The 15,330-nt window shown below is 41.2% G+C and overlaps 1 protein-coding gene across 3 annotated transcripts in view; it reads right to left on the bottom strand.

Moving 5' to 3' along the window:
- CAMK4 (calcium/calmodulin dependent protein kinase IV) overlaps positions 1 to 15,330 on the bottom strand; it is a 239,444-nt gene that overhangs the window by 13,951 nt on the left and 210,163 nt on the right. For all 3 annotated transcript variants that reach the window (XM_032626763.1, XM_032626762.1, XM_032626761.1), the window contains exons 9-11: positions 9,901 to 9,976; positions 5,020 to 5,146; positions 765 to 917 (exon numbers count right to left, since the gene is read on the bottom strand). In XM_032626763.1, the coding sequence (XP_032482654.1) occupies positions 765 to 917; positions 5,020 to 5,146; positions 9,901 to 9,976 (356 nt within the window). The remainder of the gene's footprint in view (positions 1 to 764; positions 918 to 5,019; positions 5,147 to 9,900; positions 9,977 to 15,330) is intronic.

Genomic DNA, 15,330 nt, shown 5'->3' on the forward strand with positions numbered 1-15,330 from the left:
TCAAATTAATATGACCATGGAACCCTTCAGGTTTATTTAGTCTGTATCAGCCTGTAAGCGATTGCTGAATAGAACAGTTTTTGACCCCCAGCTGTTCTCTGAGATCCCCTGTATGTATAGCTAGTCCTAAATACCATTAAGTAAGAGAAAAGCACCTAATTTCTATTCCATATACATTCTATAAAAAGAGATATGTTTTGGTAGATAATTTTCCCTATCACTTGAATTATTTTTACCAAGTATAACTATTTGCTTATGTACTAAAACATAGTTTTAAAAATTTTTTTCCCAATTTTTCCATATTCAGAAAGTAGACAACTTTCTGAGTAAATGTTTCCTGAACAATGCTGTTCAAGCAGTTCAGCCTTAATTAAATGAGAAGCAATGATAATGGATTTGTTTGGTGAGTAAAGCTCAACATACAACACATTTCCCTTTATTAACAATGAATTCTGGGAATTCCCTGGCAGTCCAGTGGTTAAGACTCAGCGCTTTCACTAAGATCCCACAAGCCGAGTGGCATGGTGCCCCCCACTCCAAAAAAACCCAAAAAACAAAAAAACCCACAATGAATTCTTATGAGAGGATAACAGAACTACAATTGGCTTTATACCAGCACTGTTGGGATTTCAAAGCAGGATTTTTACTGGTACCACAGGAGATGAATAATAGTATTAGATAAACAATAGTGGAATTATCTTTGATCATCAAGATATGAGAGAAATCTTTTTTTTTTTAAATAAAACAAATAAATGCCATCTAACCTTGAGCTTGCGCCGGGCATTGAATTCTTGGAGCTTCTTTTGAGCTGTATCCATGTGTACAAAATTGGCTGCTTTACCTGTGACCCACGGGTGCTGGAGGGCTTGGAAGGTAGTCAGCCTTTTCTTAGGATCCAACACAATTAATTTTCTGACCTGAAATGATAAAAAGCCATAGTCTTCTTAGGGAAATATTTACGGTGACCTGGGCTTGCCCCTCAGCTCGTGAACTTCTAGGTCTTATTTAATTTCCTTGGCAGTACACTAAATATACATTAAACAATTTTTTTAAGTCCCCAGAGGTTACTGTAGAGATGGCTTCAGGTAGCAGTAGCTGAGGAATCTGAGAGTGGTGTGCGTAGGCTACCTGAGAGCCCAAACTGGTGGATAGCTTGTCCACGGAGGTCAAAGAAACAAGTCCTGCCTTGCCTGTAGACTGGAAGTTCTTTGTTTTTGTTTTTGTTTTTGCGGTACGCGGGCCTCTCACTGTTGTGGCCTCTCCCGTTGCGGAGCACAGGCTCCGGGCGCGCAGGCTCAGCGGCCATGGCTCATGGGCCCAGCCGTTCCGCGGCATGTGGGATCCTCCCAGACCGGGGCACGAACCTGTGTCCCCTGCATCGGCAGGCGGACTCTCAACCACTGCGCCACCAGGGAAGCCCTAGACTGGAAGTTCTTTGAATGAGAACCAGCATCTGAATAATTCTCGGCTGTACTTCACTTCACTTAGAATTCAGGGCTTAAAATACACATCAATGGAGACGGGCATCGTTCATACATCCATCATTCTTTCTATGGGAATTGAATGGCAAACAATAGGGGCAGTATCATAGCCCTTATGATTATACCATGAGTCTATCATGAAGTTAATAGCTCTCTCTAATCCCTTGAGGGTACTTGAAGGAATAAGCCAAGAGCTGGGGTAAAAGCCTATTTAGAATCAAAGTAAAGGTGTCAGTAGCTTGTGGGTATGATTTGTTTACAGGACTGAATTCAAACCAATGGTAGCCTATTCTGGGAGGTTTACCCCTGCTTGTGAGGATGAGCAGACAATAAATTGCCAGGAAGATCAACAACCAAAATAATCCCCAGCCCTAGGCTCAGAAGGGGTGACCTGGAATGAGGCAGAGACTATTTGGAGTCAGGAAGCATGTTCAAGTCCTAACTTATTCAAAGCCTCTAACTACTTTTGTGACCTTAGACAAAGACCACATGTGAATTGGGTGACTATGGACACCCTCCTGGGCCCTTTCTTACATGACCTCATTTCCACCCTGATTCCTTTGTATCAATAAATACATTCTTATAGACATATAACATTTAAAAAAAAAACCCAAAACTCATGTAACCCTGTCCATAACCTTATCAATTAGTAACTATTAGCTCCAATTCATAAATGAGGGATGGAAGGAAGCTCAGAAAGATTTAGTGACTTGTGTAAGGTCAGACAACTCGTAACTGGTGGGGGCTATACTCAAACTCGGGTCTTAGAGTTTGTCTCATGGCCACTACACCATAGTGCCTCCAAGGTTGTCAGCCTCTCTGGGTTTCAGTCTGCCAATATGTAAAATGAGGGGCTTTGGATGATTTAAGGCATAAGATCTTTTCTAACTCTAATAACCTAAGAACTGAACACAGGCTAACAAAATCAGGCAGCTAGTCAAATGAAGAATGAATATCCGGTTCTCCTTTCACTTCCTTTTTGTAGCATTTGCAAAGAAACGTGTGTGGGGGGTAGAGACACTGAAGGGCAGAGACGTAAGACTGCTTAGTCTTAAAATCAGAGAGGAGGTGGAGGGAGATAAAGATAATTAAGAAAAAGAATGCACAGTAGTAATACAAATTTGATAGTAGTCAGAGCTATCATCTGTTGAACACATATACTAATAATTTTATGTCAATGATACCTAATCCTTACACCATCCCTGACAGATATTTCCCTCTCATTTTCTAATCATCCGTTTCCTCTTATCATTACCATCCTCCTCCTCATGAAAATACAAAGAATTTACTGAAAGCCAGTATGTACCAAAATTTTATATATGTCATCATTAATCTTTACATTTGAAGATACTGATGCACTGAATTATTAAGAAACTTGCTGAAGATTAGAGAGATCCAGTGACCTTGTCAGGATTCTAACCCAAAGCCTTGCCATTATCCTACGGTTCCTCTTAATAGCCCAACTCCCCACTCATCGGCACCATAGCCTCTGCTCATAACAGAACAGATGCAGGTTTTGCTAAGTACACATTATGAGGCTCAATGATTGCTTTAGTTCTCAAGTTTTATAAATTTATTAACCAACAGGAGGTCTAGCTGAATGAAGGAACATCACAGCTAACCCTCTTATCCATTTAATTTTTATGAGAGATAAAAAGAAATGGAAGGAAGACTAAATAACGGGGTTATTATTGAGTTAGTTGGTGGTGATTACTTAGTATGTATTATATCCCTTAATTCTTCTAAAGACCTTGAGACAGGTACTGGTATCATCTCAGAGAAGAAAACTAAAGCACAGAGAGGTTAGGCTAGCCCAAGGTCATATCTGTAAATTATAAGAAGGGGGGTCACTTGAATCCAGGCATGTCAGATTTTAAGAATCCTTGGTCTGTTTCCTGATTCATGGTTTCATTCAACAAATATTTATTGAGCCTGTACTTTATGTCCATATGGTACTAAGATCTGGGCACACATGCTTCACCCTCTCCCAGAGCTTACAATCTAATTAAGGAACACCTTTGAGCAAGTATACAGAAATGATGACCATCATGAAAAAGGAAGTCTGGGGGCAGAGGAACAAGTGGCAGAAGGAATGAACCAATTGTGAGAAGAATGGCCTGCTGAAGACAAAATCTCCCAGAGAATGCCAAATGGCAGCCAGGGCTTGAAGATTAGAGTTACCCATGTAAAGGGGTGTGTATGTGTATGTAATGGTGGAGAGGAAGGAGGAAAGAACATCACAAAGCAGAAGGAAGAGCAACATACCCAGAGCTACATTGATGAGGGACTGGAAGTCTAGTGCTCTGGAGGAAAGAGAGATCAAGGGAGAGTGATGTGAAATAAGTGGCACAAGAGAGGGTGACACTTATTTATAAAACCATTCCTCTGGATCCTGTGTGGAGAGTGTACTTGAGAGCACAAGAAGAGGCAAGGAGACCAGATAGGAGGTTGTGGCCGTGAACCAGGAGAGGATGGGGCTTGGACTAGGCAGTTGTACTGGAGGTGGAGAGAAGCGGACGGATTCAAGAGATGTTTAGGAGTGTGGGCCCTGACGTGAGGGAGGAATTGGGATGACACATTCCCACATCACACACATGGCCTCTCTTTCACAACCATGTTGGAAAATCCGTGACCTGCAGGATATCTGTTTTCATGAAAGAACACAGATGGTAAGGAGGGAAAAGAGCACTGGATAAGGGGTCTGGAAATCTGGATCCTTAGTTCCTAACAATGCCTTTCTGCTGAGAAGCTGTGTGAACTTGGACAGTCATTTCACTTCTCTGGGCTTTAGCAAACGTATCTTTAAAATGCAGGGAAGATTAGATGACTCCTAAGATCCCTTGGAGATCTAACCTATGATTCAGAAGTTAGCTTTTAGTTATTTCTGCACAGTTTCTCTCTAGAGGATTGATGGTAAATGTTTCAATTACACCCTAGTATCCTCTTTATTTTACAACAGGTGGGCCATCTCCCTAGAGGGTATGTGTTTCCTGAATGCAAACAAACTTCAATGTTACCTGAAGTGAGAAGCCAAGTAAAACAAACAAAAAAACCAAACAAAACGTATAGTGTAACTTGTATAATGATAATCATGCATGATGGGACTTATGTTACTATCAGGATATTTTAATAAGTTTGAACATTTCAAGAAGCAATGTTGTTTTATTCAAAGTATAACTAATCTAGGCGATAGCAAGCCATTTTAAAACAGAATTCTTCTGTGTAAATTATGTTTGGATTCACTCAGCACATGTATCTTCATAAGCAAGGTTCTGCACTGACTAGGTGGTAAAAACTCATTAATTAATATGCCAAAATTTGTGATAATTCAGCTAGAGATGAATCAAACGTATCTTTTTTCATTATCTATAAGGAAAATGCATGAGTGTGCATTGTTTCATTAAAAATACTTTATAATTAAAAAGAAATAAGCTATTAAGAGGGGTTGATTTAAAAAATGGCACTGCCCATTAATTAGATAAAAATGAATGCAAGGAATTTTATTTCATTTTGTTTCATTTTGTTTGGTCACACTTACCAAATCCTTGGCATTTAGAGATACTTCATCCCACCAGGGGGAGATAAAGTAATATTCACAGTTCAGAATTCTCCTAAACATGAACTGATCGCCTCTTTCATCATAGAATGGTTCAAATCCACAAAGTCTAGAGGGACAAAAGATAGGGAATAAAATGTCTTTTAAAAGCCTAAGCATATTTCACCGATTTTTTGCAGAAATTCAAGACTGTCCTTTTTCACAGCTTCCTGTTATGAATGTAATCGCTCAGTTTAAGTACGTAATCACCTTCTTACAATTCACTTTTGATTATATAAACACACAGTCATGTCTTCAGGAAGTAAGAATAGATACAAAACCAATTTAAGATTTCTACAAAGTTATAATCATATTAATAATTATGACACAAACAACAATAATAATAGCTAACACTATTATAGGCATTATGCTATAGTGCTATTTCCATGGATATTTTTGCGGTACGCGGGCCTCTCACTGTTGTGGCCTTTCCCGTTGCACAGCACAGGCTCCGGATGCGCAGGCTCAGCGGCCATGGCTCACGGGCCCAGCCGCTCCACGGCATGTGGGATCTTCCCGGACCGGGGCACGAACCCGTGTCCCCTGCATCGGCAGGCGGACTCTCAACCCCTGCGCCACCAGGGAAGCCCTCCATGGATTTTTTCCCACCAGGAATTGAGAAGACAGATTGATTAGAATTCCAATTGATTACAAAACAGAAAAGTTAGGATTTTGAGAATAAATAAAAGGTGGAAAGAAAAGTTTTTAGTTGTTTTTATTCAGCCCTTTTCACTTGAATTCTTCCATAGAGATGAATACGATATTCGATTTCCATCCCATTCCAGTTTGGATTTCAGAGTGAACAAACACAAGAGCTAACACTTTTGTCAGGGAATGGCCTTTTAAAACTTACTACAGTGAGAGCTGCAGCCAGCAGAGGTGAGCAGCCTAGCGTTAGCTCAACCTGGTAAGGACCCTCATTTTTGCACATCTTAAAGACATCTCACTATGTTCACCTTCATCTTCCGTCACGGGTCAGCATAAAAATGTATGAGAAAAGTGGGAGAAAAGAAACAGAGAACCATCTCTGGCATCCTAAAGAGAGGGAGGAAAAGTGAGTTGCTGGTCTGGGACCACCAAGCCTCTACTGTTTATAGGTGGGTGGAGGTACTGAAATCACTAAAGACCAAACGGGAACTATTTTTTAAAAGTCCCTGCTAGGGCATGTGTTGCATCTGACAAGGAATGAAGGAAAAAGAATGAAAAACATTTCCCCAAATTCTTCCTTCAAACTGGCCAGGTTGGTGCCGAGAATGAAACATTCCAGTGCATCCTAATGTAGGGAGTTTCTAGGAAGAAGCAATTTCTCATGTTCTTTTGCTCAGGGAATGTCCTGTTGGGAGAGTCTTTGTTTCTTTCAAATATTGTGGAGCCAGCCAGGAAAAGGCAAGGCTCAGGGAGTGCTGAGGCCTGGGCTGTGCATCCTCCCTCTCCCATTGAAGAAGTCCACGCAGAGAATACTGCTCCAGCAAAAGGAGTGAAGGGAGCAAAGGTCCACACGTTGCCAAGGAGGCAGTTCATCCTCACCTGGCCCTCCTCTGCCCTCCAAAACACTAGAAAAACATAGCCTGTTGTTGGCTAGTCATGGAGAAATTGGTCAACTTTCCAGGCTTAGTTTAGGGAACTCTTAATGTTTCCCCTTCTGGAAATCTAGAGAGAAAAATGATAGTTCAGAAGGTACAGTACTCAAATGCCTTTCTTTCCTCTCAGTCATGTCAGCAAGTCTGTGCACTGGTAACAGAGGTAAAAAGTTTATCTCACCAGCCTGAAATGTCAAAAATGGAAGAAATGTGACAGAGAGCAGCACACATGTGTGCATGAGCACACAGACACACACACAGAGTAAGAAAACCCTTTAGAAATGGAAATATTTGAATGCTGACATTGACAGTTTAGGAGGATATTAGGATTATAAAGCCTGAAGTGTGACTGTATTACACAGGGTAGCTCCAAGCCATTGAGCAGAACTGTAGTATTGAAAGCCGAAGGACAGAATTTGAATCTCTGATGTTATCTGATTCTGATTTTGACCTGAGAACTGTAATAGTTGCTTTTGTCTGTGGGGACAAAGGGTTTTGGTTTAATGCTTTAAACCAAAGAGAGGGACCAGAATTCTTGTAAGAAACAAAATGGCCTTTATTTCCAGGCTACTGTCATCCTTAGAAATAGCAAGGTCATAGCACAAAATAGCCTGGTGGAACTCTTAATAATAATAAAGGAGGTACATAAGCCCAATGGCACAATCCACTGGAGAGAATGGTCCAATGAATCTTGCGTAGTGGACTTCATCAATTATTAATGAACTACAGATTAAATAAAAAGTCCCTAGGCTTAGGGGCTGACATAAGTTGGATCAGAACTAAAGGATATTAGGGGCTTCCCTGGTGGCACAGTGGTTAAGAATCCACCTGCCAATGCAGGGGACACAGGTTCGAGCCCTGGTCCGGGAAGATCCCACATGCCATGGAGCAACTAAGCCCGTGTGCCACAACTACTGAGCCTGCGCTCAAGAGCCTGAGAGCCACAACAACTGAAGCCTGTGCACCTAGAGCCTGTGCTCCACAACAAGAGAAGCCACTGCAATGAGAAGCCCGGGCACCGGAACGAAGAGTAGGCCCCGCTCGCCACAACCAGAGAAAGCCTGTGTGCAGCAACAAAGACCCAACGCAGCCAAAAATAAATAAATAAATTTATTTTTTTTAAAAAAAGAACTAAAGGATATTAGTTGTGAGCAGCCCTGTTATTTTAATTTTGGGGGCTGCTACCACTTATTCAACCAACACCTATAATTAATGGCCTTAAGTGAACTAGAGGAAAGAAATGAGAGATTTAAAAAATTATTTTCAGGGTTACAATAAGACGTTTCTCAAATGGCCCCAATTTTTTCTCTTCATTTTCCCATGTTAGTGACCATATCATGGAGTTTTACTCATCCCATATTTCAGTTTTTCAAGGCAAATGTTACTAAATTTCCTACCTCCATCTCTGAGTTCTTACACATCCTCAATGCTTCAACCCCTCCCATCACATTTCAACATGAAACTCTAATTGGGTGGGCACATTTACATTTTAGGGGCAAATCTGGAGCATTATTTGTAGTTCAGTTTTTCACTTAACATCACTAAGTATGATATGTCACCCACATAATTCAGGAGATAACATTCTTTCACAGCATAAAAGTGATCTTAAATGTAAGCTGAAGGGATTCTATGATGTGGCCTTAGGAATTCATTTTAATGAACTAACAAGCACTTGGTGTGGCAAACAAATTACCTAAAAGTTTTCACTTTCCTAAGAAAAAACATGGTTCCCTAGCTCTCCAAATTCTTCTTAAGCTTTAATACATCCTGGAAACACAGGGAATTGATCACTGAAAATATCTTTTGACATTACATAATAGCAGATGGCTATTTTATGGGTTGCTTTTAAACATTTTTATGGTTCTTACTGACCAATATATCAATATAAACCCAGGTGAACTTAGAGTTTGCTAACTTGCTTGTGGGTTCTACCCTAGTTACCCTCTTCCTAGCCTATATTACCTAGACATCGCACTTTCTAAGATCACTATTAAATTAACCAAACCAAACCAAACCAACCTCTTCCTACTATGGACTGAATTGTGTTCCCCCCAAATTAATATGTTGAAGCCCTAACCCCCAACGTGATGGTATTTGGAGATGGCACCTTTGGCAGGTAACAGGGTTAGATGAGGTCATGAGGGTAGGACCTCATGATGGGATCAGTGCCCTTATAAGAAGAGACACCAGAGAGCTTGCTTCCTCTTTCTGCCTTGCGAGGATACAGTGAAAAGGCAGCTATCTGCAAGCCAGAAGACAGCTCTCACCAGAACCTGACCTACTGGCACCCTGACCTCAGGCTTTCAACCTCCAGAACTACAATTCTGTTGTTTAAGACACTGAGTCTATGGTATTTTGTTATAGCAGCCTGAGCTAATTTGCTTTCTTCCCCACCCTTCAAAATCTCTTTATAGATTTGAATATTACAGGTTCCAACAATTAACTCTGCAGTATCCTCTAATTGAAAACCAAATCTACTTGGTTTGAATTAAACTTTGGAACTCACTGGTATCTTGCTTTTGTAGTTGTTCTACAACAGCCTTCCTCCCCAGATACTCTTCCATTGTTCTTGATTATTTCCCTTGTATTTGTCTGCAATTCCATCATCTCTTTGGCAAACTGAAACCCCATGTTTATTAATGGACAGGAGCTCAGGAATGGAGTTGGGGATACCAGAGAGTGAGAGATTTAGCCCCCCCCTTTTTTTTTCTCCCAGAGAACAGGTTTCTCTGAGTTTAGGGTATTAAACTAAAGGTCCTTGAGAACTTAACAGATATAGGAACCCAAACTGATAGCCCAAATGCATTTAAAACATTCCTGATAAGAAACATACCAGTTTGGGATTGCTTCAGAGATTAAACTGCCATTTGCCCCTTCAAAAGGAATAATACTCTAATCATTTGGACAAGATGCACATAAATAAAATAAGTACAAGTTTAATAGGTGGATTTGTTTCATGCTCATTACTATCATCAAACAATGAATTGTTTCCCAAATCTGCTATACACTGCATAGCAGAATGAGACACAGCAAAGCCCTAGACAGAAGTTCTGGCCCCAAGAAAATGACAAAATAAAAAGCAATGCTCATTTTCCGAAAATTCCATCAGTAACTACACTTAGTATGTCATAGAAAACCACAAAAAGTCAAAAAGGAATCTTGTTTTTTATGAGGACTATGAGTAACTAGAAAATATTACAGCAAAGGCCAACAGTATGCTTAGAGATTGCTTTTCTTCACTTACAAGATGTAGGTGATTATTCCTACAGACCACATGTCCACCTCAGGTCCATAGGCATAGCCTCTAAGAATTTCAGGTGCTGCAGAAAGAGTGAAAACTGTATTAAATTACAGTTTAAATTCAGTTTAAATACAGTTTAAATTTAAATTTTAATAACAAGCAATAGGGAAGAAATGAATTCATCAACAGAAACTTCAGAACAGTTTTATAACCAATCTTCTCTCCCCAAACCAAAGGATGAGTCTACAAATTCTTACCTCTATTTTAGTGGGAGACATTATATATAGTCTCTCTGTGTTTGGGGTGCATAAAAATAAAGTTATTAAATGTAATATTCTACATCAGAACATCATGATACTGCTCAAATCAGATAGAGCTATATTTCTGCTACAAAGGGAGCTGTGTACATAGAAAAGAAATGAAAGTTTAGCATAGTAAGGGGAAAAAGGCACAATCATGGTGCCTGGGGTGTCCATGAGTGTGTGTGTGTTTGACAACGCGCAGGGCAGGGAGCAGGGCAGACAGTGAGAGGACTGGAAAGTCTCTAGTACTGGAAAGTTGGAACAGGAGCTAGGAGGGGCCCTGGCACATGTCTTGGTGCTGAGAACTACACATATGTCCTCAGAGAGCAGCTGTCCCCAGTCAGTTTGGGATTATGAACTGAGAAAGGGGGCTTCCCTGTGCACAAGGAGGCTGCTCCTATCAGCCCTGCCCACCATTGTGAAAATGGAAGGTCTTCTCAGCCATTAAACAGCCTGGCCCGGTAGTATAGAATAGTGAGATCTTCCATGATTTTATTACCTTAGAGCCGTGAAAATGGAGAGTTAACTGGGTCTAACTGTTTGCACTGAGGATTGGAGGTGTTGTTTGTTTGCCTAACTAACAAAGGAAGAAAAGAAGTGAGAGCTCTACCCTCTACGTAGAAATAGGGCTCAGGTTTAGAGCCCAGAGTAGCCCCTTTCTATTTTGAACAAAAGTGCTGTCTGTAGGTGTCAGCAGGGCCCCTGAGGAAGGAGCTGATTGATGAATGCTGAGGGGTCCTTAAGGGCGGCCTTGGGGACAGGGGCACCACACTTCTCCTTCCCTCAGTGGGGCAGGAGAGCAGGATCCCTTGTCCATGCAGCTTGGGAATGTCAATATTGGTGGAGATTGTCAAAGTGAGCTCCTAAAGGAAGCTGGTCTCATGGGACTCTGAATTTAATTTACAGGAAGGAACACAGATTTTCCACTGATGTCTTCCCATTCTATCCCCTTCTCTCCATCCTTTTCCAACCAGAATATTCTCTTCATATTTTATGTAGAAACTGTGTTACATAAAATATAGGAGACGAAGAGCCTGTGTAATGATGGTGTGCATTCTAGCACTCTGAGAAGCAATTCAGCAAGATGCACCCTTTGAGGAACTGGATCTGGGGCCAAGAAGTTTTTCTCATCTATGAGCAAATTATTCCTAGAATATTTTCCTTTTAAGATTTAATTAAGATAATTAAGAAAAATGCACGCTCAAAGCCAACACCATTCTCTCTGTCAGGTTGGCTTCCGTTTCTAGAGCCATCTGTACCCACAGACAGTTCCTTTGGGCCGCAGCGGCCCCCGCACTGAACTCCCACTCGAAAATGATTTGCTCATCATAGTGCAAAGGGAACTGAGGTTCGGCTGCCACTTTCAGAAGGGCTGCTACTGTCAGGGAGCTGAACACATGCATATTTGGCATGCACAGTTAGTACCATGTGCCCTTCCCCACTCCAGGTATCCACATCCGTGAAGCGTTATCAAGTCTCACACTGACATTTCAACATAAACACAGACATGTGTTTGTGGACAGTCTTATATGTTGTGGACAGTCTTATATTTCCTGGGTCTTGGTTTTTACCTCTAGTAAATGAATTGAACTAGCTAATTTCCAAGTTTACTTTGAGTTTTAGCCGCTGTGATGTACGTAAAGGGATAGTTATTAGAGTTTAAGCAAGAAGAGAGGACAAGCACTCCTGCTACAGAACCTGCTGAAATCCCATCCCTCCCACCGGAGCGCCTACTGTGTCTGCTGCCCTGCAAGCACCTATCCTGTCAGGTCCAGTGAAATCAAACCTCCCGTCCTGTGCTGTGCAGAGGTCAGCACGCTGTCTCGAAGGTCAGGTGCTCTCTCAGGCCATCCTCCATAGCTCCCAGGCCAAGGGCCCCAAACGAGGTGAATACTATGGAACAAAAGCCTTTCTGAATCCACTTTAGAGGGCATCTGGGTTTCTTACCTGATATGGCAAGATCTGATCTCCCTTCACAGCACTGGGTGCAACCTTACTCTCCAGAGGCAATTTATTTCCTTATAAGACCTTATGCTGCAATGTGAGTAAACTGGTGGTGTGAAAAGCTAGACTTTCCATAGGGAGGTTAACTGAGATGAAAGGAATATAGAACGTTTTCCCCCTCCATAATAAATTCCTCTTAAAAAGAATTTTTTAAATGAATTTATCCTATTGAATATTTACTAATCCTAATATAAAATTTGGGTGAAACATGCCTAACTTCCTAGACACAATTAGATACCAAATCACAGTAACCTTTAAATATTTTCACTCATTAGTTAGTATGACCTTGACTTCAGAACCAGCAGAACACATCCTTGTAATCTACTGAACCCTTTCCAAGAGCCAAAAGCTTTTCTAGAATACATTTCAGACACTGGCACGCCAGCGCTTCAAGTCTCCGAGGTATCAAATGTCCTTGAAGGTAATTCTACAGAATTGTGATTTTCTTAGAGTGAGAAATAGTTGACTACTTCCAGTTCAGTTCAAGAAAAGGCATCAACTAGTGCAGCTATTAATGCTATAAGCACTTCTGGATGTCCTTCATATATTTTCTTACCTCATTGCCAAAACAAACAAACAAGCAAATGCAAAATGGGGGATAAAACATTTCAAGGTGTAATACAGTTTTAAAAAATGTATTGTAAGTGACTTAGAACCATCTTTTCAGAAATAGTCAATAGTCATTTATTGATTTTCCTGGCTGTCTTCTAAGTAGATCCAAGTTTTCTGCCACTTCCTAAAGTTATCTTATCATTTATGTTATTGCTCATTAAACACTAAATGCTACAGAACTCCCAGGACACTTCACACTCCAATATCTAGCAATTGAAGGCGCATATAAAGATTGGAATGAATTACGTTTTATTAAATAAAATCACTGTAACTGAAAATGGTTCTAAGATAAGAAGTATCAGGTATAGCCTGTGACACACTGATTGGTGCTAGGTTTTCCCTCTTTTCCTAAAGTCCTAGGAGAAGAATAGAGGGATAATTTAGTTCACTTCATTTTGTCAATGCCCTAGATGAGCTTTATGATCCCTTCCTACCTATGGAGTTAAAACTAGAGAATGGCATTCGTTATCAGAAGACTTTTTCAAACTACTGTTAACTGTTTTGAGACAAATCCAAGGGAGACTAAGGTGAATGAAATCAACAGGTTCATTCACTCACTCATTTAATAATTTAATTTATAATAAATTTAATAAATTAATATATCATGAACTATTTGTTAAGCACATGCTGTATGACAGATACTGTTGGGTGGTGCTGGGGAATAATGGGGAGTTACAGAGAACAAGTCTCCATCATCACGGAGCTTACAGTTTGGTGGGGGAGGTAGATGCTGATCAAGAAAACCATACGGGGACTTCCCTGGTGGTCTAGTGGTTAAGACTGTGCTCCCAATGCAGGGGGCCGGGGTTCCACCCCGGTCAGGGAACTAGATCCTGCAAGCTTCAACGAAGATGCCTGCGTGCCGCAACTAAGACCTGGCACAGCCAAATAACTAAATAAATAATTTTTCTATAGTATCCTTTAAAAAAAAAAAAAAAAGAAGAAAGAAAACCATACGAAGAAACGTAAAGTGGTAACCGGAAGCGCTTGGAGGGAGAGTGGCTCCAATAGAGGGCTGACCTGGTCAGAAAGATGGAGAAATGTGATCAGAGAAAGCAAAGTTTAAACAGATGTAAAAGATCTAGAGAAGTTAACTAGGCAGGGGGAGAGGTAGTGGTTGAAAGAGACAGAAGAGGGTTCGGATGGAGAAAGCACGCGTAAAGGGACCTTGCGGCAAGAAGGGACAAGCGGCCCTTAGGGAACCGGAGCAGTCAGTGTGGGTGGAGCGTAGCCGGTGTGCGAGGCCCAGGTTCATCCAGCACCTGGGAGGCAGGTCCAGGCCAGACTGCAGATTCCACTAGTTCAGGGGTTTTTTTGTTCGTTTGTTTTTAAATTCTCTCCTACATTTTCATTTTAACCATTCAAAACATATGGGAAATATAGCCAATATTTTATAATAACTATAAATGGAGTATAAACTGTAAAAATTTTGAATCACTATTTTGTACACCTGAAACTAATATAATATTGTCAATCAACTCTACCTCAATTGCAAAATGGAAAAAAAAATCTATTTTCATCTTAAGGCCTGAATCTGACTTTACAAAACTACTCCCCCGCCCACCACAGCTGAGGGAAAAAACACTGTGGAGCTTTCACTGTAGAGGCTTATCTTGAATTCATAGTTTTCTGGGGGCCACAAAAATCCATTGCATCTTTAGCACAGCGTCTAGAAGTCTCTCTAAGCTTTGCCTCTGGGGAGTGAGCAGTTTGGAAGGAGGAAGGAGAGGGATTTATCTGCCAGAAGCAGAAGGGCAGTGTTTGGAAATTCTCTGCTTCTTCCCGGTTCCTAACTTGGCCTGGGAACCGGGAGGAGAATGCCTTCAGGGTAGCGTCCTATAGGTGGCAGCAAGTGCCCACAGCCGGGCAGACTCCAAACTTGTGCTTTTCTTAGCATCTGTACCATGTGTGGTCCTTTGTGACGGTGTCACATACATTTGGCAAGAATGAGGCACAACCTTTTTAACACTGTCAAGTGCAATTTTTGCTTTGACAACAGAGAAGCCAGGCGATGTCCCAGTGCTACATGTTATATAACAAAGGTATGGAATGGATCAGACTGTGATACAGTTGAGATGCTTCCAGAGGGGGTTGCCTCTGGCTAGGAGCAGCCTTGTCACTTTACTACAGTGAATCTCAGAATACTATCAATTCTTGCATGCCATGCGGTGGAAGCTTGAGAACAACAGAGGAGGCATTTGAAGTCCCTGTCACTTTAGTTATTTATAACTTGTTCGTGTAGAGCAAGAAAAAAGTTTGAAGGATGTTTTGAAACACAAGTGATAGGCTCTTTATGTTCCAATGCATCTTTTCTATTTTCCTTGGCTCTTGATCTTTTACACAGTAAATATCAGGCAATCCAACTCTCACTTGATGTTTTTCATTTTAGCTGTTAAAAAAGTCTTCCTTGGGCTTCCCTGGTGGCACAGTGGTTGAGAGTCCACCTGCCAATGCAGGGGACGTGGGTTCGTGTCCTGGTCCGGGAAGATCCCACATGCCGCGGAGCGGCTGGGCC

Source organism: Phocoena sinus, chromosome 3 (genome assembly GCF_008692025.1).
Source record: "Phocoena sinus isolate mPhoSin1 chromosome 3, mPhoSin1.pri, whole genome shotgun sequence".
In the NCBI taxonomy this organism is placed as follows: Eukaryota; Metazoa; Chordata; class Mammalia; order Artiodactyla; family Phocoenidae; genus Phocoena; species Phocoena sinus.